This window comes from Phyllostomus hastatus, unplaced genomic scaffold (assembly GCF_019186645.2).
Source record: "Phyllostomus hastatus isolate PE091 unplaced genomic scaffold, TTU_PhHast_1.1 phas_scaffold_39, whole genome shotgun sequence".
In the NCBI taxonomy this organism is placed as follows: Eukaryota; Metazoa; Chordata; class Mammalia; order Chiroptera; family Phyllostomidae; genus Phyllostomus; species Phyllostomus hastatus.
The window spans coordinates 25,267,496-25,290,669 of NW_025334028.1; the positions used below are offsets into that span (position 1 = coordinate 25,267,496).

Here is a 23,174-nt window from a genome sequence, read left to right on the forward strand (position 1 = left end):
TGTAAGATAAAAAAGATGCTTCATCTATCTTCTTGAGGGGTGTGTGTGGGGGGGAGCTATTCAGAGACAGCTGCCTTGATTAGCTTCGCCCTGCTGAGCTGCTCATAGCTCTTCCTCTTGCCTGCTCTCTTCTTGCATCGTTAACAGAGGATGAAAAGCTACAGTGAAAAGGTAGTCCTGCACATTGGAAGACACAGTAATGACAACAACCTGAAATGACCAATCCACAGAACGTTTAAATTCAAACGCAGGAGATTTTCCTGTGCCCCTGCTGGAATTATAGCAGACTTCAGCAGCTGCTTTTCAAAGAGCGAACAGCTTGCATTAGCCTGAAAGGCAGGTTCACAGTTAGTCACAACAGCTGTTTTCCCCTTCTTCACTAAGCAGTAAAGATCTCCTTGCCTACTCAGCAGGACAAAATCCTCAAAGATGAAATCCAGGCAAAACAGATGCAAATACCCTCCCCCCAAAACAAGGATAAAGTGGTAAATTCCAGAGGGGGGAAAACCTATTTATGCCACAAGGGAGCTAATCAGAGGAGAAATTATTCAAGCAATCTAGCTACCCATAAAGATATTTTCAGAGGTGAATACTGCCATTTTCATTAGCAAATAATTCAATGATAAATGGAAGTGGTTCAAAATGAATGCAAGAAAGAAAATAAATGCATCAAGCAAGGCACTAAGCAAGACTGACATATGTCTTTGCTCTAGTGTATTAAGCTGTAAGCAAAGGGCAGCACTGACCTTCAACAGAGGCTTCTACTGGACGGGCCAGGGTGGAGCTGAGAGCTAAACTCACTCCTCCAGCTCTGAGTCTTGGAGAAGGGAGGAGGGGAGGTGCTCTAGGTGGAGGCAGCAAGTTAACTTGAAGAGGATGGGGGAAGGCAGCACCTGTGAGATGCTCGGAACACAACTTCAAGACCCACAGCTCACCTCAGCTCAAGAGGAGGAGTCGCATGCAGAAAAACATCTATCTCTACACTCTCTTTTCTATAACTCTGGTAACAAAAGATTAAACAATGTAGGATTCAGCAGAACATACTTATTATATATTTAGACTTAATCTGTTGATGTAACCTTATGGAAAGCTTAAGAAACTAGACACTCATCCCTCCCTAACTAATTTTAGGGCCTAATGTGAACCATTCACATCAGATTACAAATATGAAAGACCTAGCATAAAGAAAATAATCAATAAATGAACCCATGCCACCCCCACACACCCCTCTACCCAACTCCTCCACCACCACCCCCACTGCCACACAGGGCCTACATTTTGGGCCAGATTATTTGCTTGTAAAAGTCCAAATCTCTGGAACTGGGGCACCCCCACTCCTACACACACCAGTTGTCTTCTCCCCATCTCCCCTTCCATCACACCTTGGAAACCCAAGTCCAGCCCAGACCTTCCTCTCCCCTCCCCCCGCACATGGGGTCAGTCTTCCACTCCCTCCCCAAGGGAAAAGAACAGCAGAATCTTGCTGGGTTTCCACATCTGGTAACAAGCATCTGAGCTTCCCTTTTCAATACCAGGGTCAACCTTTCACTGTTTGAAATACTGAAAATATGGGTGCCCTAAAATAGCTATTGCTATTTAAAACCTGACTAGAACACTTTAGGGATAAGGATGAATCATTCAAATAAATATTTTCTCATGGGGGTTCAAAGAAAGTCTCACCAATGCATTGGTGTGCTTTGATACCTAGAAAAATGACAAGAGACTAAGAGATAATGGAAGAAATTTTTGTTTTCCTTTGACTTCAGCATTTTTTTCAAACATAAATGTGTTTTCATTATTTTAAACATTAAGGAGATGTAAAAATCATTTAGGAAGCTGAGGTTAGAACAAACCAAACAAATGATCACAGGATATTGAAAAGTGCTGAAATTTAGCAACAACTCTTATTAGGACTGAGATACAGAAAAAATATTTTTATATATACAATTTACTTTATATATATGTGTGTGTGTATGTGTATATAAATAAATTTATTCACAGGAATTTCAAGTTAATTTCTTAAAAGTCTAACAGTCTTTTTCTGTCATACTATACACAATTATATTGGGAAATTATGATTGGTCATTTGACTTTCAGTAAACTCACTAATCTTTTTTTTTCAATTACTTTATTGTTGTTCAATTACAGTTGTCTGCATTTCCCCCCTCACTACTCTTATATTAAGAAATAAATTGAACATTTAGAAAAGCAAAAATGTTATCCCTTTCTAGCCTCAACAGGAGAAAGCAGAAAGTGCCACATAGTCAAATTAGTTTAACCCTTCAGAATAAGTTGGCTGAAATTACTAATAGATTACTTTGTTTTAGCTATTTTTCCCTTACTATAGAAACAATATAGGCTCAATATCTAAATTTAGATAACACAGTTAAGCAGAAGAATAAAATATAAACTATCTGTAGTATTAATATCCAGAGATAGTCACTGTGTTCATTCATTTTGACCAATCTCATTTCACACTAAATATTAAAAATTAATATATTTTAAATTAAAATTTTATATATTTGTTTATTATGAACATTTTAAAATATTTTTAGTAACTTTACAGTGCCTGCTTCACAGTATATATCAAATAAATACATAAAAGTATCCAGAATGTATTAGCTTATTCTCTTTATTATTTTTCAACTTTTAAAAATTTCTTTTGGGACAATTATAACTGCATAAACAATACTAAAACAAAATAAAAATTTCTATTGATTTTAGTGATGAAAAAAATTCTGGAAAAACTCCTAAAGGAAGTTCCGCTCCCAATGCTTTCATAAATTTATGCTTCAATTTTCTTTATTACATCAAATAACCAAACTGAAACCTATAAAATTAATCACAACTATAAGAATTACTGCTTACTATGCTTACGGCACATCTTCTGAACAGGAAGTGTATTTTTCTCTATGTTTAGTACAAAATAAAGTGCAGTCATAAAACATTTAAAATGTAGTTCATGTGAACAACTGATTACATGGAACTCAATTAAATTTTAAACATCATTTAAATTAATTGATTTAATTCAAATAAAATCCATTCAAGCACTAGTGACTAATAAACTGAATTCTAATGACTCATATTCAGGAAGAAATGTTTAGCTTCAAACTCAAAATTTTTAATTAAACTAGAGAAGTGTTATTCAAATTTTTTCAGGCCTCTGGAACTCAGTACTCATTGCTAACTTCCTGAAACACTGATTAAGCTTCAAAACAATTAAATAAATAACTTTTTGAAAGATGAGACCCCTTCTTAAACTAGACTTCATTATATACACCTGAGAAAAACTGTGTGTGTAGATGGGGGAGAATGAACCAGAACCATTATTTGATTTTAGTAGCACAACTCAGTTCAGCTCACACCTCTGAGGAATAGTTTCAGAAGCAATAAACTAGAGGAGCTAAAACAGCCACATTTATAGATGAAAGTTAAATTAGATCTTTTAATGCCTTTTAACATATAAAAATACCAGCAGCACCAAATGATCTCAACTATCAACTATCTCTAAATTGCTTTTGTCTTCTGCCTTCAAAAACAGATTTGGTTCCATAAAACAGCAATCTAGAGTCTCCAGTGCCCTAAAGATAGCAGAACTCTTGTACTGACATATCACATTCTTGTTCACTGATTTCATCGAGTTAGGCCTGCACAAAACTGGACTGAGCGTCATGAGCTAACATTGATGATCCACCTTCTGGGGAGGGGGGCGGTAGAAGAGGGGATAGAAGGCATAAATGGTGATAGAAGGAGAATTGACAGGGTGGTGGGCACACAATACAATATACAGATAAGGTGTTACAGAATTGTACACCTGAACCTATATAATCTTATTAACCAATGTCAATCCAATAATTCAATTAAAAAAAGAAAAGAAGATCCACCTTCATTCCCTAAAGGGGACTGCCCCGCATGGAGTGGGAAATGTAGCCCAGCCCCCACTCAGAAAGGCCAGTAGGGAGCGGGGTTGGCACACAGGACCCACGCCTATGGATAGGTTCTCCCATGGGGGATCAGGCCTGCATTGTACCTAGGCTGCTATGAGACTTGCTTTTGCTAAAACTCCTTCACCCTGGATTGAGGCAGCAAATGTGTACTGCATATCTTTAAAGTGACTTCCTAAAAGCTGTACTAAACTTCCCAAGTACAGAGTGTAACCAGTTCAACTACTTTTCCCCTTGATCTGTAACACCCTTCTCTTTGAAGTAATTAGCAACATTCTTTCCTTTGTTATCTGTAAAAGGTAATCATTTATAGCAAACCTGTACATAGTAAATGAAGACCATCCTCAATGTAATGTGCCAGAAGAGCAATAGAAGCTTGTCCAGGCAAGGGTCAGGGCCCTCTCTCTCACTTAGAGAGCGGCCATACTGTCCCTTTTTCTCCACAGGACTTCTGTAGTCTGTGTGAATTTGTTCATCACAGCCACAACACATGGACCCTGCCAGCCAGGGTCTGCATCAATTCCCTAACTTCCCAAAAGCTCACTGATCTTTGATTTTCTGAACTACTGGGGCTGCCATCCCAAAAGACCATTACACAACATGTTTGGTTTAGTATTCCCTTATACCTCCCCTCCCTGCCCAATCACCATGCAGGAATGAGATACGATATTTCTTTCCCATGCCAAACACATACAGTGCTGGGCCAAGAACTCAACAAATATCTGACCAGCTTTTAACTGACTCCTTGACATCTGTGAGATTTCTGAGCTTTTATTCAATGCTCTTTTCTTGTGAGCAGTTCCTTCAACTTAAAAAGTAGTATACTTTACCTTACAAGACTTTCTTTATGCCTTACTTGTCTTCCAGTTTATTTTTAACTCTCAAAAAGGCTGGTGTGTCCTGGCCATCAGTGGAGAAAATATGCAGTGATAGCAAGTCAGCCTGATAATTTGAACAAATTAAGATCTTGGGATGGTGAAAGTGACCACAGAGGCAGCAAACTAGAATACAAACCAGCAGGCCCAATTCTTTAAAAAAGAACATGAGTTCTGGTTTCATCCCATCCCATCATCTGCAGAGGCCAGGATTGTGGGGCGCCTGGAAAGGAGATTCCAGGTCCCAGCCTTGTGATGAGGAACCTAAGGCCTTGGGAGGTAAAATGAGTTACCCAACATACACAGCTAATTAAGTAGCAGGGCTGGTATTAGAACTCAGCTACCCTGCCTTTCAAATTTCTGATCAGAATCATTAAAATGAGTCTGTGGAAGCAAACCCCTAGTGAAGTCTGTGGAAGCAAACCCCTAGTGATTTCTTTTCTTTTTTTTTTTTAAGATTTTACTTATTTATTTTAGACAGAGGGGAAGGGAGGAAGATAGAGAAGGAGAGAAACATCAATGTGTGTTTGCTTCTCTCACACCCTCTACTGGGGACCTGACCTGACCCACAGCCCAGGCATATGCCCTGACTGGGAATCGAACCCGCGGCATTTTGGTTTGTATGCTGGCACTCAATCCACTGAACCATACCAGCAAGGGCCCCTAGTGACTTCTTAAAGCAAACTGTTGGATGACCAATTGTGGTAAAATTAAATTCTGGAGTGGACTATCCTGGCTTAACTGGATGGCTACATGAATATAGCCTGGGAGCAGACAGAAGAATATATAAATGGACAACTGAAGAACACACATATGGGAATGCACTTACGCAAGGAAACAATGTGTTATACATAAGCACACAGAAGAGAAGGATGTGAAGACATCAAGAGTACAGCACTTTTCATACTTGAATATTTTTTAAATATAATTTGTCATATTTTGTAATAGTTGGTCATTTTTCACTGACGTGTTAGTAAATGTATAAAATTGTGATGTCCTGGCTGGTGTGGCTCAGTGGATTGAACGCTGGCCTGCAAACCAAGGGGTCACCAGTTCAATTCCCAGGCCAGGTACACACCTGGATTGTGGGCCAGGTCCCCAGTAGGAGGCACATGAGAGGCAACCACACATTGATGTTTCTCTCCCTCTCTTTCTCCCTGCCTTCCCCTCTGTCTAAAAATAAATAAATAAAATCATTTAAAAAGTGAAATTGTGAAATTAATTGTGGAAAAATTCTTTCATATTTCAGTTTTAGTCTTTTTCTTTTACCTTTATGTCAGTGTGCAGAATGCAAAAAGGAATTTTTTAAAAAAGGAAACTCTTAAAAGAAGGAAAGAACAAACACTTAGCTTGGGAAAACTACGGCAACTAATACTTTCATTCTTTTTAAAATATGTTAAAAGGTATCTATTTGCCTACCTATCTGCTTTATATTGAAATTTTTATTACAAATCACAGTTTGTACATATTTTTCACTTTCTGCAATTTAATATGTCACAAAATTTTTTCAAATAAGTGTCCAAGAAGTAAACATATATATTCAAATTATAAACCCAATTCTTACAACTCAGAAGCAGCTCAAAAAAAGTCAAAAGGAAGTCACACGTCTTAGCTTACCATATACAGGGGAAAACGTGAAGTAGTTCAGATGACAAATGTTATAGGCTTCAATCCTAACATCTTTCCAGATGCCCTGGGTAGGAAAGGAAGGCCCCCAGTCCCAACTAAAGGAACACTGCTCCTGTAATTTCAAGGGGAAAAATAGAAGATAGATTCTGGTTACCATGAAATTTAAACATTATTTTTTTAAAGTTTTCTTTTTAAGATATTGTAAAAGTATGTATTAGTTTGCTGGGTATCAACAAAATACCACAGATTGGGTGGCTCGAACAACAGAAATTTATTTTCTCACAGTTCTAAAAGCTGGGAATTCCCGACACCTAGGTGTTGGTAGGAATGATTTCTCCTGAAGCCACTCTCCTAGGCTCACAGGAGGTGCCTTCTCACTGTGCCTTCACAGAGTCATTATTCTGTGTGCTTGCACACACCCCTAGTGTCTCTCTCTGTCGTCCAAACTTCCTCTTCTTGTAAGGTCTTCATTCTTAATGGACTGGAACCCACCCTAACAGTCTCATTTAACTTGGTCATCTCTTTAAAGACCTTATTTCCAGATAAGGTTACATGTTGAGCCACAGAGGTTTAAGACTTCAACATACAAATTTAGGGGGGTTGAAAAAAAACAAATTTGGAGGGAAGGAGCACAGAATTAACTCCATAATAGTATATGTGTATGTGTACTATCCATAGGATCTAAAATGGCCCACAATGCTCTGGCAGGGTAACTAAGTTAGTTGGAGCATTGCATATCTAAAGGTTGCAGGTTCGATTCCTGGTCAGGGCTTATACCTAGGTTGCTAGTGCAATCCCCAGTCAGGGTACCTATAAGAGGCAGCCAATCAATGTTTCTCTCTCATCTATCTCTGTCTGTCTCTCTCTGCCTGCCTCTCCCCCCACCCACCTTGCTTCCTCTCTCTCTAAAATCAATAAACATATCCTCGGGTGAGGATTAAAAAATAAATAATAAACAAAAATAAAAGTAAAATGGCCTACAATGATTCCTCCCTAGTATTCATGCCCAGGTGGAATCCCCTCCCCTTGAGTATAGATTAGACCTAGCAAATCATTTCTAGCCAGCAGAACACAGCAGAGGTGATAACTTCTAAAATTAGGCTATAAAAGACTGCACCGACTGCACCTTCTGCTTGGGGAGCTCACTCCCACTCTCTCTTGGCCAAGGGGGAAGCCAGCTGCCATGTTGTGGGGCAGCTCTGTAGACAGGCCCATAGGAGTGGGCTTGGAAGCTAACCTGAGGCCTGCCGATAACCACATGCAGGAACTTACACACAAACACTCCTAGTCAGCCTGGAGATGACTGCAGCCCTGGTCCACGGCTTCACGGTAACCTCATGAGTGACCTTGAGCCAGAGACACCCAGCTAAGCCACACCTTCCTGACAGAAACTATGACAATAAGTGTCATTTTAAGCTGATAATTTTTGACATTATTTGTTACACAGCAATAGATAACTAATATATCAACTTATGTAACTAGTTATATTTTGCAGAAATGCTCTAAGAACATAAAATTTACTTAGGTGCATTTGTTCTTCAAAAGTATATTACATTGAGGCAACAGAATAGTTACTTTTTAGACTTCTCAAAAATATCTCTTAACCTACCATTGTATTTACATGGAATGACTATAGAGAATATTGTGTTTAAATAACTATAAAATATGAAGAAACAAACTGGAAGATTAAAGGTTTAAAAAACTCTAGCTAGACTTGCCAGCCCCTACTTGCTCCAGTATGAATTCAGAAGTACTTGTTCTGAACTTACAGCCCCGGAGTGACCAGTTCCCTGACACAGGTGGCCTGGGCAGACCTTCCGTCCAGTCTGACCCAGCCCTGCTCCCTGCCTCTCCCTTCAGGCACATTTCAGTTTTCACATTGATTTACAAAGGTTCAAATTCAAAAGCAGGAGATGGTTCCCTCAAAATAAATCCCTTTTTAAGCAGAATATTTCTAATTTCTACCTCTTAAAAGAAAAAATTATTTTCAAAATACAGTTCATTAAAATGTATGAGACAATCAGCTCAGCTTTTAAAAAGGAACAAGCACCAGAGGAAGTGCTAAGATCTTTTTAAAGGGAGCATTTGTAGAGTACAGCCTGAGGATCTGGCCAAACTGTTCTCATTTAAGCATTATTTCCCAAGCTCTGTATTTATGAAAGACAGAGATCAATTCATTTCCATTACTGGGAAAAATAAAGAATTAAAACCATTTCATAGCATCTGTATCTGTTGAAATTCACCAGGTAAGCCCTGGCTGGCGTAGCTCAGTGGATTGAGCACAGGCTGGGAACCAAAGTGTCCCAGGTTCAATTCCCAGCCAGGGTACATGCCTGGGTTGCAGGCCATGACCCCCAGCAACCACACATTGATGTTTCTCTCTCTATCTCTATCTCCCTCCCTTCCCTCTAAAAATAAATAAATAAAATCTTAAAAATTAAAAAAAAAAAAAAGAAAGAAATTCACCAGGTAAATATCAGATTGTCATGTTCGGAATGAAACCCACCATGGGGATATTTATTGGAAAGTTTGTAAGTTCAGATATATAATTCTTTTTATCAGGGACAGGGAGAAGTAAGAGGGCAAAAATATTAAACATCTAAAAATATATATGTGTGTGTGTGTTTACATATTCAACATCTTCTACAGAAGACTATTTTCCACACCAATGGCTACAAATCATTTCTATTCATACAACCTCCCCAAATATGTTATCACTTATTCCAAAAAATATTTGCAAAGTGCTTTCTATGCGTTAGGCTGGTAGTATATCAATGTACAGATCAGACACAGTCCTGTTTATAGTGTTCACAGTACAGCAAGAAATTCAGACTCTAAACAAACAAAAAAAAATCACAAAAATAAAGGAAACACACAGGGAACAAATGATGGGGGAAGGAGTTATCAAACAAGATTTCCTGAATAATAGCAACTTTTATATGGAGACTTGAGGGTAAGTCCCACTTGTCCAGGGTATTTAGGGGAGTGGGAAGTAAAGCATCCCTTTCAGTAGTAACAGCGAGAAAGTGCGATGCTGTCCAGGAAACACAGAGAGAACAATGGGAGAAGTGGCAGAATACTGAAAAAGTAATTGTGGGCTAACAGAGCTAAGAACTCTAGGCTGTAGCCTAAAGGCAATAAGGAATGGTTGAAGAGTTTTTAAAAGAGGAAGTACTGTGATTTTTGTCTGAAAAGAACATTCTGGCTGCTCTGTGGCAAATGAACTGGAAGAAGGCAAATGAGGTTGTAGGGATACCGAGGCAATATTTCATACAAGAAGTGATGACAGACTGAACTCAAGCATGACAGCAGGAATGGAGCGTAGGCAGATTTGAGAACCACTGATGAGGTAACATCCACATTATCAAAAGACTTAGCCATGGATTTGAGGAGGGAAGAAAATGAGATAGAGGAATCAAAAATAACTCCTAGGATTGTGGCTCGAGTGACTGTCCTGTGTGGTATTCCATTTAGCAAGACAGGGAGTTTTGGGAGAAGAGTTTGGATCCCGAGTGCAGTGCTGGACATAACTGAGCTTTAGGTCCCAGAGAATCAGCCAAGTGAAGATGCCAAACAGGCGATTGAATATCGGGTCTGAATTAAAGAGAGGTCTGAACTGACAACATGATATTAGAAGTCACTGGAAATTTGTTTGGTTATTGAAAAAATGAAGATACATGAGACAGACTAGAGAGGATACAAAAATGAAAGAAGAGTGTCTAGAACAGAGAAAGAACTGAATAGTAAGACTTTTAAGAGGAGGAACTTGGCCTGGATAAAGAGGCTTAGCAGGAACAGCCAAGGATGTCAATGGAAAGCAAGAAAGATGATGTGGAATATTCCAAAGGGGGAAGCGAGGTGATGGGTTCCACCATTCAAGCTGGACAGAGAAGGAAGCAGAGATAAGAGGTGGAGAAAGCAGAGAGGTCAAAGAATAGATGGAGAGTAACATTTCCTCATTATATCCACTCTCCACCTCTTTCCCACTAACTTCACATAAGCTAAGCTCTGAGGCATTTTGTCAGTTACACACTTAGAGGTCTGTAATTACAGAAATATGTCTCCAAAATAAATAGTAGTGCCACCCTACATTTGAAATAGCCGTATAGCATTTTATTATGGAAAGTGCATTTACATTAATATTTCACTGTATCTTCATATTAACAGTCAGGAAGGAAGGGAAGAGATTAGCTCCATACACAAATGATAGACTTGCCTAAGACCCTTCTGGATTTGTGAAGCCAGAATTCAGATCCTCAATTCCTGACCTGCTGTCCAGTTCAGGCCTTTTAACACTGGATCAGGTCAATCTAGCCAGAAACACACCCCAAATTTAGTATCCTGCTCTCACTGTGATGGTAGAAACCTGGGTCTGATTCCTGATATTAGTAACAAAGGAGTTTGTTCTATCTAAACAAACTGAAAGTGTGTTTTAAATGCCACAAAGTGACTAGCAGGTAGAGGGAAGCTACTACATGGATGTTTGTATAACATATATATACCCATACTGATGACCTGAAAAGTGAACTTTCACATTAGGAACCAGGAAGTCCTTGTTTCCATAGAAGGTTGAAGATAGAAGAGGGCAGAAAAGTGCAACCTCTAGTATTAAAACCACTGTGCCATTTGAAGCCAAAGGCAAAAAACAAAAGCTGATGTTTAAACAGAATGTGAGTAAGTGTTCCATGGAACTCCTGACTACTCAGTTACTTCCTGTCCCATCACAGCTGAATGAACACATGGTTATTGACACACTGACACGAATCTGGGTACATGGAGTCAAACGGATGGGAGTTTAATTCTGACCTTAGTGCTTACTTTAAGGAAGCATGATTTAAAGGTAAGAGCTGCTTAATTTAAATAATCAGAGTTTATCAACCGGTTCTGGTCAACGAGTGCTAAAAAAATACACTTAGTATTTTCATGATGAAACCAATGATTACACTTGTTAAAATTAAATGCTAATTCCTCAAAACATTTAGAAATATCATGCAATGCAGTCATCCCACTTCTGGATATGTATCAAAAAAAAATTGAAAGCAAGGACTCAAAGAAATATTTGCATGTCCATACATAGCAACATTATTCAAAATAGCCAAAGGTGGAAACAACTCAAATGTCTACTAACAGATGACTGAATAAATAAAATGTGGTATATACATACAATGGAATATCATTAAACTTTAAAAAGGAAGGAAATTCTGACATGTGCTACAACACGGATGGACCTGGAGAACATTATGGTAAGTGTAATAAGCCAGTCACAAAAAGACAAATACTGTATGATTCCCCTTATATGAGGTATCTAGAGGAGTCAAACTCATAGAAACACAAAGAATGGTGGTTGTCAGGGGCTGGGAGAGAGAGTAAATGAGGAATTATTTTTTAATGAGTACAGAGTTTCAGTTGTGCTGCATGAAAAATGTTCTGGAGATTGCTTTCACATCAATGCGATTGTGCTTAATAATGTTGAACTGCACACTTAAAAATGGCTAAGATGGTAAATTTTGTGTTATGTGTATTTTAACACAATTAAAATACTTTAAATAAAAATAAAATTAAAAACTAAGTAGATAGAATATTAATTCAACCATGAATTAGAGTAAATCCAAGTCATCTAGCCTGATATTAGACTCAGAGAAAAACATCCCCTTGTGGCTTTTGTTATCTGGTGTTAGATTTTATTGGAACCTACCAGTGAAATATAAGAACATGCCAGCAAATATGTTAACAATTACAGAAGGCTTCCTAGTAACAAGAATCACTGATAAATATAAACCTTATGGCCTGGTAAAAAGTTTGATAAACCTAAATGTTGAAAAATAATGTGTCAAGTTACATCACTAGTTACCTATTTGTCTTCTTTTCCTGATATTACCTAAGTTCTGAAACATGCTTCAAGAAAAAAAATCTAGAAAGACAAAAATTCTCCACCAAAAAATCATATAATCTTTTGGCTCTTATTTTTAAAAATTTTCAAATCCCACTACGAGACAACAAAGAGAAGTCCAACTTCCCAAGGGAGTCTTCAAATAAGCATTTCATATACCAGCACATCCCACCCTCAAGGTTACAGCCCCATCCACTTGTGAGACCGCTACCTTTCGAATGAAGTTGACATGGCATTCTCCCTTCTGGACATTCGGAGGGCAGTTTGGGGGCACCTCGTAGAGAGTGTGGGCTCTGCTCTGCTGCTCCGCATACAACACTGGTGACTGGAAATGCAGCTCAATGGAGTTTCGGGGTCTGACCACTTGGGTAATATCAAAGCTCTGAATTAAAGGCAAAGAACAAATGTGGAAGTAGCCTCGTGTGTAAAAGTTTAGATATAGGCATGTATAAGATGGAAGGAGAGATGCATAAAATAATTGAAACCTTTATGTTGAGCCTTTTGCAAGAGAAAACACTTTTTCAAAATAGTATAACTAAATTGCCGACTTTTAATTATAACTGAGTACATTCTCCTACCCAACGTAGATTTCTAGTTTTCTCCTTCTGTTTGTACTGACAGATGATGCTCCTAGTAAACAGAGCAAGCAGAAAATATATTTAGCTCTGTAATGTCTGCTCTGGCTATTTACATATGGCCTTGAACTGCCAAGGGTTTCCTAGATGCTTTATGACTCTTTGGTATAAATAGCATGTAATGATAAATTACTTTTGTTTTGGCAAGTCTACCCTTGAAAGGGAAGGGACATCAAGATTTGATCTCATAGCGTAATTATTCCAGAAAGGAAGGAACATTTTCTTTTAAAATGGTGTGCCAATTGTCATTTCCCATGAAACTCTGGATCACCAAATAGCAGAGAAGGAAATGGCATTTGTTGAATACTTCCCATGTGTCAAGAAATGTGCCGGTCATTTTATACAATTAGCTTACTAAATTCTCACACTTACTCCATAGGATCTGTAGTATTTTTATCATCCTACAAATGTAGCCACTGAGAAATAAAGTAACTTACACAGTGCTTCAAAGAGCTTGTACCAGCCTGCATAGGCAAACATGCACCTATCTTTGTCTACTCACAATGACAATTAACAGAAACACATAAAAGTGGGGTTTTTTAACCTGCTGTTATTATGTACTTACATATCTTTTGAACATGTTGTTTGTTTTCCCAATAAGAACATTATTGAGCAGGACTTTTGCAACTGTATCGACGCCCTCAAAAACCAAATTTACTTTTTGCCATTTGCTAAAAAAAGAAAATTAAGACAAGAAGTATAAAACATTAACTTAGCTGTCTTTTATATTAGTTTAGAACTAAAGGAATAAATATTTCACAGAAAATACATATCATTAAAAATCAGTTTCCAATGAAATTTCCAGAAGTTTAATGCATTTTTATATTGAGTGACCCTTATCTTTCTTCATAATTTTTCAATCACCATAAAATCATGAGCACAACTTATAATTTCCAAATTCATTGACTTTTTTCTAGAATTTCACAAAGCTCTTATGAAAATCAAGTTAAATAATAGACACAAAAAGCTTTCACAAAACCCAAAGGTGCGAGTGCCAAGAGCATCAACAACACTAAGGTAATAGGCTTGATTCAGGTTCAGAAGTCATGCTGGGAACCAAGCGGAGAAAGCTGGACAAGTCAGCAGGGCAGGAGGGGGTGCAGGAAGAGATACAGAGATGGGTGACATTAAGCAGTATTTCCACAGACAAGCAGAGAAGATTAAATCTGATTTGCCAATCAAAAGGAAGAGACTGCAGTTATTGAGCAAGAACACCATGGTAAAAATCAGTATTTTCAGAAGATGTGTGCACTGGAAAATAAAAAGACCAAACCATAAATTCAGTTAGGCAGTTTTGGCCTAAATCCAGGCATTCACTAAGGCGTAGTAGACAAAGGTGAAAACTTGAAAATGAGGAAGAAGGGGCTGAATCAAGAAAAAATACTAGGCAAAAATTAACAAGACTCAAAAACAGACTGAATACAGGGAGATGAAGAAAAGATATGATGAGACAAAAATACCTTAGGCATAGAAGATTGAGGAAATGGTGTTATGTCAAAAGAAACAATAAGGCTGTTAGAATATAAAGTAACTTTAACTGGGCAAGTCAATTGGTTAAATCTTGGATATGTTGAGGTCAAGGTGAAAGAAGGCCCTTAATGGGGAAATAAGTGCCTGGACCACAGGAATGTTGTGATATTGAGCACCATATTCTGCCTTTATTTCTCTTTTAAATAATTAGCCAAAAAAGACCTACAAAAGGGACGGAAGAATTTTTTTCTTTAGCAATAATGATGGTAGATACAATTAGGTTACATTCTGCTTCATAGAACATTACTGAGAACTATAACATGATTTTTCTCATGGCCTCATGACACAATATAAGGCCAATGCCTTAGTCTCAAAGACTGGTAATACCACACTGAACAAATGACATGCCTCAGATCCTACTTGATAATATCATAAATATGTAAACTCCACTGATTGCTGTGAGCAGGGAGAAGGACATGCAGATAAGAGAACTGACCAGGTTTAGGTGACTCCACTATAATCACAGGAAAATGACTGAGACATAAGTTCATGACTGATAATCAATAGCATCATTTTCATATACAAATCAAAACCTAAATCATACATTCACTTTTTTAAATTTCTTTTTTATTTACTGATTTTACAGAGAGAGAGAGGAATGGAGAGAGAAAAAAAAACACCGATTTGTTGTTCCACTTACGTATGCATTTGTTGGTCGATTCTTGTATCTGCCCTGACCAGGAATTGAACCCACAACCGTGGCACATTGGGATAATGCTTTAAGTAACTGAGCTACCTGGCCAGGGCCATATATATCATATAAATTCACTGTTATAATAAGGTTTTAGTCAACAAACCCTCTGATATGAAACCTAAAAAAGCAATAAATTATTGCAGAGAAAAAAAAAAGAATAGCTCAAATAATTATAAAAATAAATAAAAATAGATATAGATATACACACATACATACCTAATCTCAAAGGGGATTTGAAATTCCTTGCTATAGGTCCAGTTATCCAAGGAGATCCATCTGTAGTTAAGGTCATTAAATCTGTAGTAAGGATCCTGTTGGTAGAAATTGTGGTAGGTGATTAAGTATGCAAAAAATAAATAAAGTAAACATTAAATAAATTACTAATGATAGCTTTTTATCACCTAATAATTAATGAGTTATTGGCTTAGCAATATAGGGATTTCACATGCCAGCACATCTCTCAAGACTAAAGCTCCATCCATTTACGAGGCCACTACCTTTCAAACAAAGTTGACGTGGCATTCGCATACCAAAAATACTAAAAGATGTTTTTTTTAAAAAAGCCCAACAAAATACCTGAAATGAAAGAGTTCTGAAATTATAAATAATACAGTTTCACTATCAAAGAAGATTGGCTTCCCTTGTTAAAACCAAACTCACCTCCAAGGTATTAGCATTAAATGAAAGCCCGCACTTCTGATGTGTAGCCGTCATTCCCTCATTACCCTGTGGTTCTCGCTGTTGTTGCTGCTGCCACTATTTCAGCTGGCCTCTGGGGATAATGCTTCTCCTCTGCTGTCCACAGGTCAGCAAAACTCCCAGTCTCTGGATTTACTTAGCATTTCCAAAGCTATTTTTTTATTCACCTTTACTAAGTGAACCCTAAAAGTGTATCTACAGAGAATACACAGGAAGCACAGATACCATGAAACTTACAAACCTCAGGTTTCCTGTATTATTCCAGACCAGGTCAGAAAACTACAACCTGCAGGCCAAATGCAGCTCGCTACCTGTTTTTGTGTGGCCAGCAAACTAAGAACAGACATGTGTCCATCAATATAATTTTAGTGGAGAACAGTTGTGCCCATCCCTTTACAAATAAATTATATAGGGCAGCTTTCATGACATGACAGAGACCACATGGCCAATGAAGTCTAAAATCATCACTAGCCCATTACTGTAAACAGCTGCCAAACTCTGCCCTAGGTGACTAGCCTGCTGGATGTTCATGGTGCCATTCCACCAGAGTGTCCAGCCCCAAGTCCCCCATTTCATCACCCTTAGTGTTTCTTCTCCTGCTCTTCCTCCACCTTTACCTCCCAGATGAGGGCTCCCAGACAGGAGGCAAACAGGAAGTGGTAAGCAGAGCTTTTTGGTTCCTCTTCTGTGAGCATCCCCACAGCTACAAGAGGGAAACAGTGCTGACCCAAAGGGCTTCTCCCACTGACTGGGACAGGCCCGAGGGATTTCCTCAGGGACTACAACTCCAGATGGAGAAGGAAAAGCTGACTTTGTCTAAGTTCCACAGAGGTAAGGGTTGGACGGCCACATTAGGTTGGCAAAGACCAGCTGGGCACTTGCCCAGAGCATAAACCTGTAAGAAACTCTGCATCACTGAATGTGTTCCAAGATGGAAAAAAGGTACATGCCAGAGAGTGCTGACTGGAAGAAAGATATATTTTGATAAGCTACTAGGAGTAGGAGTGGTTGATGAGATTTAATAACAACCAGTAATCACCCAACTGACTTTTAAGGTCTGGTTTTGTTCTGCTAAATGGGATGTTCTGAGCCAGCCAACTTGCTTTCTTTTCTGCTCTTCCCCACACAGGACTCAGCCTCTCCAATGAATAAACTTAGAATAAATACTTAAGGACACAGGTTTGAAGAGGCACCTAATTATTAGCCTACCCACGTGTCTCCATCCAGCCCTATTTATAACTCTACACTGGACTGGGTCCAATGCAGTTAAAAATATCATGATGAGGAAGGTGTGAAGTCTAATGCAGTTGCAACATGTCTGCATTTTAAGCATCGGGGCTGCTGATGACGTGGCTTTCAGGGCACAAGTCCCCTTCCCGTCCCCCAGATCCTGGAAGGGAGCTGCATGTTGAGTTCAAGAGGGCCATCTTCTCAGATATATGTTTTCTAGGCAAATGGAATTTAAAGCATTAAGCATTTTTTCTTACTTAAAAAGCTGATGTGAAAAGGCTACATATTGTTTGATTCCAACCACGTGACATTTTGGAAAAGGCAAAACTATGAAGATAGTAAAAGGGTCAGTGGTTGCTAGGGATTAAGGGGGAGAGAAACATGAATAGGCAGAGGGTGGTGAAATTACTCTGAATGATACTATAGTGGTCGATCCATATCATTAGACAGCTGTCAAAACACACAGAATACGCACCAAAAGTGAATGGTAACGTAAACTACAGATTATATTAACCATTGTGCAAACCGTTCTCATTATATTAACTGTTCTTGTTATATTAAAAATGTCTGGACTTTTCCTCAACAAACCCCATAAATGAAAAGAAAAAAAAAAACAAAAACAAAAATGGCATTGAAATTCCAGGCTTCATTCACTGAGAAAAGATTGGTGCTTCTATTATAAACAGGAGCAATAATAAAAATTAAGGATTGGGAGGATTCAGAGAAGAGATATTTGAATACACTGAGTTTTAATATGCCCTGAAGACATTCAGATTAAAAAGTGGAGCAGAATTCCCAGCAGCAAATCAGGAGACAGTGGTAGTTAGAGATTCAGGCATTTGAGTAATTCTGGAACAAAGGTGATGGCTGAAACTCAGAGACTTCCAACAGACAGAGAATAGACAGGGAATGACCCTCAGGAAATGCTTGAATTTATCAAGAAATTTTATCAAATGGGATGCTTCTAGTGGTATAGTTGGTTTTTATTATATAACTTATAATTTTATTATAAAATTTATAATTATATAAAATTATCATTTATTATAATTTTTATTATATTGATTATGCTATTACAGTTGTCCTGATTTCCCCCCCGTGCCCCCCTCCAGTCAGCACCCCACACTCCTTCAGGCCATCCCCCACCATTGTTCATGTCCATGGGCTGTGCATTTCTTTGGCTACTCCATTTCCCGTACTGTACTTTATATCCCTATGGCTATTCTGTAACTACCTATTTGTATTTGTTAATCCCTTCACATCTTTACCCATTCCCCCAAACCACCCTCCCATCTGGCAGCCATAAAAACACTCTCCTTATCCAGGATTCTGTCTCTGTTCTTCTTGTTTGCTTAGTTCGTTATTTAGATGTAATTGTTGATAGATATGTATTTATTGCCATTTTATTGTTTGTAGTTTGGATCTTCTTTTTCTTAAATAACTGCCTTTAACATTTCATATAATAATGGTTTGATGATGATGAACTCCTTTAGTTATTTTTTGTCTGGGAAGCTCTTTATCTGCCCTTTGATTCTAAATGATAGCTTTGCTGGGTAAAGCAATCTTTGCTGGAGGTCTCTGCTTTTCATGACTTTGAATATTTCTTGCCAATCCCTTGTAGCCTGCAAAGTTTCTTTTAAGAAATCAGTTGACAGTCTTATGGGAACTGCCCTATAGGTAACTAACTTCTTTTCTCTTGCTGCTTTTAAGATCTCTTTTCATCTTTAAATTCTGGCATTATATTAAATATGATGTGTCTTAGAGAGGGCCCCTGTGCATCCATCTTTGGGTCTCTCTGTGCTTCCTGGATTTGCATGTCTATTTCCTTCACCAAATTAGGGAAGTTTTCATTCATTAATATTTAAAATAGATTTCCAATTTCTTGCTTTCTCTTCTCTCTCTGGTACCCCTATGATGCAAATGTTGGAACACTTGAAGTTGTTCCAGAGGCTGCTTACACTATCCTCATTCTTTTGGATTCTTTTTTCTTCTTGTTATTCCGATAGTTTGTTGGGTTTTTTTTTGGTTCCTTATGTTCCAAATCATTGATTTGATTACTGGCTTCATCCACCCTACTCTTATTTCCCTGTAAATTGTTCTTTATTTCAATTAGTAAATCCTTTGTTTCTGACTAGATCTTTTTTATGCTGCTGAGGTCCTCACTAAGTTCCTTAAGCATCCTATAACCAGTGTTTTGAACTCTGCACCTGATAGATTGCTTATTTCCATTTTGCTGAGCTCTTTTTCTAGAGTTTTGATCTGTTCTTTCATTTGGGCCATGTTTCTTTGTCTCCTCATTTTTGCAGCCTCCCTATGTTTGTTTCTCTAGAAACAAACATGTATGTATTTCTCTATGTATATCTCTATATATTAGGTAGAGCTGCTTTTACTCCGTGTCTTGGTAGTGTGGCCCGATGTAGGAGGTGTCCTGTCGACTCCAGTGGCACAGCCTCCCCTAGCACCTAAGCTGGGTACTCTAGGTGCACCCGCCTTATGGGCTGAGTACACACCCCTTTTGTAGATGAGCCTTGGTTTTTGTTGGCAGATCAGTGGGAGGGATTTACCCAGGTCAGTTAGCTGCAAGGATTGGCTGTAACCACTTACCACCAACCTCTTGCCTCCATGGAGGATCAGTTGTGCAGGGGCAGGGTGATGGTGCTCCAATGTGGTCTGTAGCTGTCCACTGTGCACTGGCCCTGGGGTTTCCCATGTGTTACACACAAGGTCAGCCCCCACCTACTGGCTGCTGCTAGTGCAGGGTGTAGACTCACTGAGGCCAGCTGTTGCTTGAGAGACATTATGAAGTTGTCTAGCATGAGCCAAGACCAGCCATTCATATAGAAAAGCAGCTTGGGTGGGTCCATAAACAGGGTAGGGCAGTGTCTCTAGGGTTCTCCAAGGTGGGTCAAACAGTGTTATCCACACTGATGAAGTCTCAGATACGGCACCAGCTTGCCAACTCTGTGGTGGGAGGGTTTAGAAAAGGGACAATGGCCTCTGCTCATCTTGATGCCAGATACTTCAGTTCCTCCCAGTATGCCACTGGTGCCTTTCAAGCTCCTACTCCAGTACTGGAGCTCAGAGGGAGTGAGTCTGAGAAGGTGAGTCCATGTGTGGGTTCTTTAAGAGGAACTGCTTAGGGCTTCAAAAATTTCTTCCACTGAATCAATCTGTGCTAGTTTTTGCAGCCAGAAGTTGCAGTGAGTTATCTTTCTAGCACTGGAACCCTGGGCTTGGGGGCCTGGTATAGGGCTGGGACTCATTGCTCCTGAAATATCCCTCCTGAATTTTTATACACCACACATGGGTGAGGGACCAGCCTGTTCTGTGTCTGCATGCTTCCTATCAGTCTTGATGGATGTGATTTCCTTAATTCTATAGTTATCAAACTTCCATTCAACTCAATTTCTGATGGTTCTGAGTGATGGTTGTTCTATAGTTTAGTTGTAGTTTTGATGTGGTTATGTAAAAAGATGAGCCATGTTTGTGTATGCTGCCATCTTGACCAAAAGTGTAGTGGTATATTTTGAACATTATATTGTGCTCTTGTCATTCTTTTCACTGGACATCTTTAATCTAAAAGAATAATTGTTCCCTTTGCTTACTATGTATTCTTCTTGCCAACAAAAATGTAGAGTGTGAAAAGAATTGGGCTGAATCCTTGCCCCCACAGTTTATCAGATGCATGATCTCAGGCTATAACTTCTTTGAGCCTCAGTCAGTGTGAATAATTATACCATTTCCACATGGTTGTTGTGGGAATTACATGAACAAGTGCACTTGAGAGGAGCCAAGCACAGTGCATTGAACATGGAAGACATCAAATGAATATTACATGAAGATGATGTTCACAGGTTAACTACAGACTTACATATTATAAGGAATACATGTAAGGACTAACATGTGATAAGCCAGCATTCACCTAAAGATTTAGTCCTCAAATAACCCTTTGATTCCCAGTGTTTGGTCATGAGAAGCAAAGAATCCTGTGCCCTAAACACACCCCATGTGGCATCAAATGAAGAAACATATGTCCATGTTTAAGAATCAAAACTTTTTAGGATACCCTTTTTTAAAAAATGAGGGCTTAAAAACCTCATGCTTCTCTCTTCCCAAAAATTGAGTGACATTATTTATTGATAATTATTTCTGTTCAAATTTAAATTTCAAATACAAAGTCCTTAGCTAATTTATCTCTTCATGTCACATGGTTTAATTGGTCAAACTTTTAGAAGAAAAAGATACACCGATTTTTAAGTGGTTCCTTTCCTAAAAGCTTTTGAGATCATTTCACATCATATAATGAACAAATTAAGTCAAACAGTCCATTCTTAACAAGAAAATTGCACCCTTTGCAACAGTATGGATCAACTTGGAGAATATTATGGTAAGTGAAATAAGCCAGTGAGAAGAAGATAAACACCATATGATTTCACTCATATGTGGAATCTAATGGACAAAGTGAACTAACAAGGAAAATGAGGACAGACTCACAGATGGAGAGCAGGCTGACAGCTAGTGCAGGGGTGGATGGAGGTTAGAGGGTAGAGGGACTGAGGAAAAAGAAAAAAAGGACTCATGAACATGGACCACAGTTTGGTGATTGCTGGGGAGTGTGGGACATACACGAACTAAAGGGTAATGGGAAAAAAATATAATGAATATTTTTAAAAATTCACAAACCTTTGACCAGATAATCCAAAAAAAAGCAACAGGACCCAAATAGATAAAATCAGAAATGAAAGAGGAGAGGTAAGAACTGATAACAGAAATACAAAGGATTGTAAGAAATTACTATGAACAACTATATGCCAAGAAATTGGAGAACCTGGGCAAAATGGATAAATTTCTAGAAACATACAACCTTCCAAAAATGAATCAGGAAGAAGCAAAAAACCTAAAAATAGAGCAATAACAACTAGCAAAATTAAAGCAGTAATCAAAAAACTCCTGGAACACAAAAGCCCTGGAGAAGATGACATCACAGGCGAATTCTACCAATCATTCAAAGGATAACTAACACCTATCATTGCCAAACTATCCCAAAAATTCAACACGTGGGAAGATATCGAAACTCTTTTTACAAGGCCAGTATTATCCTAATTCCAAAACCAGGTAAAGATACAACAAAAAAAGAAAATTGTAGGCCATTATCTCTGATAAACGTAGATGCTAAACTCCTCAACAAAATATTAGTAAAATGGATCCAGTAATACATTAAAAAGATCACAGACTATCATCGAGTGGGATTTATTCCAGGGATGCAAGAATGGTACAATATTAGCAAATCAATAAGCGTGATACATCACATAAGCAAAATGAAAGGCAAAAATCACATGATCATATCGATAGATGCAGAAAAAGCATTTGATAAAGTACAGCACCCACTTACGATAAAAACTCTTAGCAAAGTGGTAATAGAGGGAGCATATCTAAACATAATAAAGGCCATATACAAAAAAACCTACTGCTAACATCATACTCAATGAGCAAAAGCTACAAGTGTTTCTCTTAAGGTCAGGGACAAAAGAAGGCTGTCTGCTTTCACCACTTATTCAACATAGGACTGGAAGTCCTAGACACAGTGATCATGCAAGAAGAAATAAAAGGCATCCAAATAGGAAAGGAGGGAATAAAACTGTCATTATTCACAGACAATATGGTAGTGTATATAGAAAATCCTATAGACTACACCAAAAAACCACTTGACCTAATAAATGAATGCAGCAAAGTAGCAGGATACGAAGTCAATATTCAGAAATTGATGGTATTTTTATATACCAATACTGAACTATCAGAAAGAGAAATTTTTTGAAAAATCACATTTATATAGCAACCAAAAAAATAAAGTACCAGGAAAAAATTTAACCAAGGAGGTAAAAGACCTGCACTCAGAAAACTATAACACTGAAGAAAAAGTACTGAGGAATATACAAATAAATGGAAGTATATACCATGTTCAGGGATTAGAAGAATTAACATTAAAATGTCCACACTACCCAAAGCAATCTATGGATTCAACACAATCCCTATTAAAATACCAATAGCATA

General features: G+C 38.2%; 1 protein-coding gene across 1 annotated transcript in view; it reads right to left on the minus strand.

The window, feature by feature from the left end:
- The window catches only part of MANBA (mannosidase beta), a 114,993-nt gene that overhangs the window by 85,819 nt on the left and 6,000 nt on the right, over positions 1-23,174 (minus strand). Inside the window, exons 2-5 of the mRNA XM_045820423.1 lie at positions 15,414-15,508; positions 13,539-13,644; positions 12,550-12,720; positions 6,437-6,560 (exon numbers count right to left, since the gene is read on the minus strand). Coding sequence (XP_045676379.1) covers positions 6,437-6,560; positions 12,550-12,720; positions 13,539-13,644; positions 15,414-15,508 — 496 coding nt within the window. The remainder of the gene's footprint in view (positions 1-6,436; positions 6,561-12,549; positions 12,721-13,538; positions 13,645-15,413; positions 15,509-23,174) is intronic.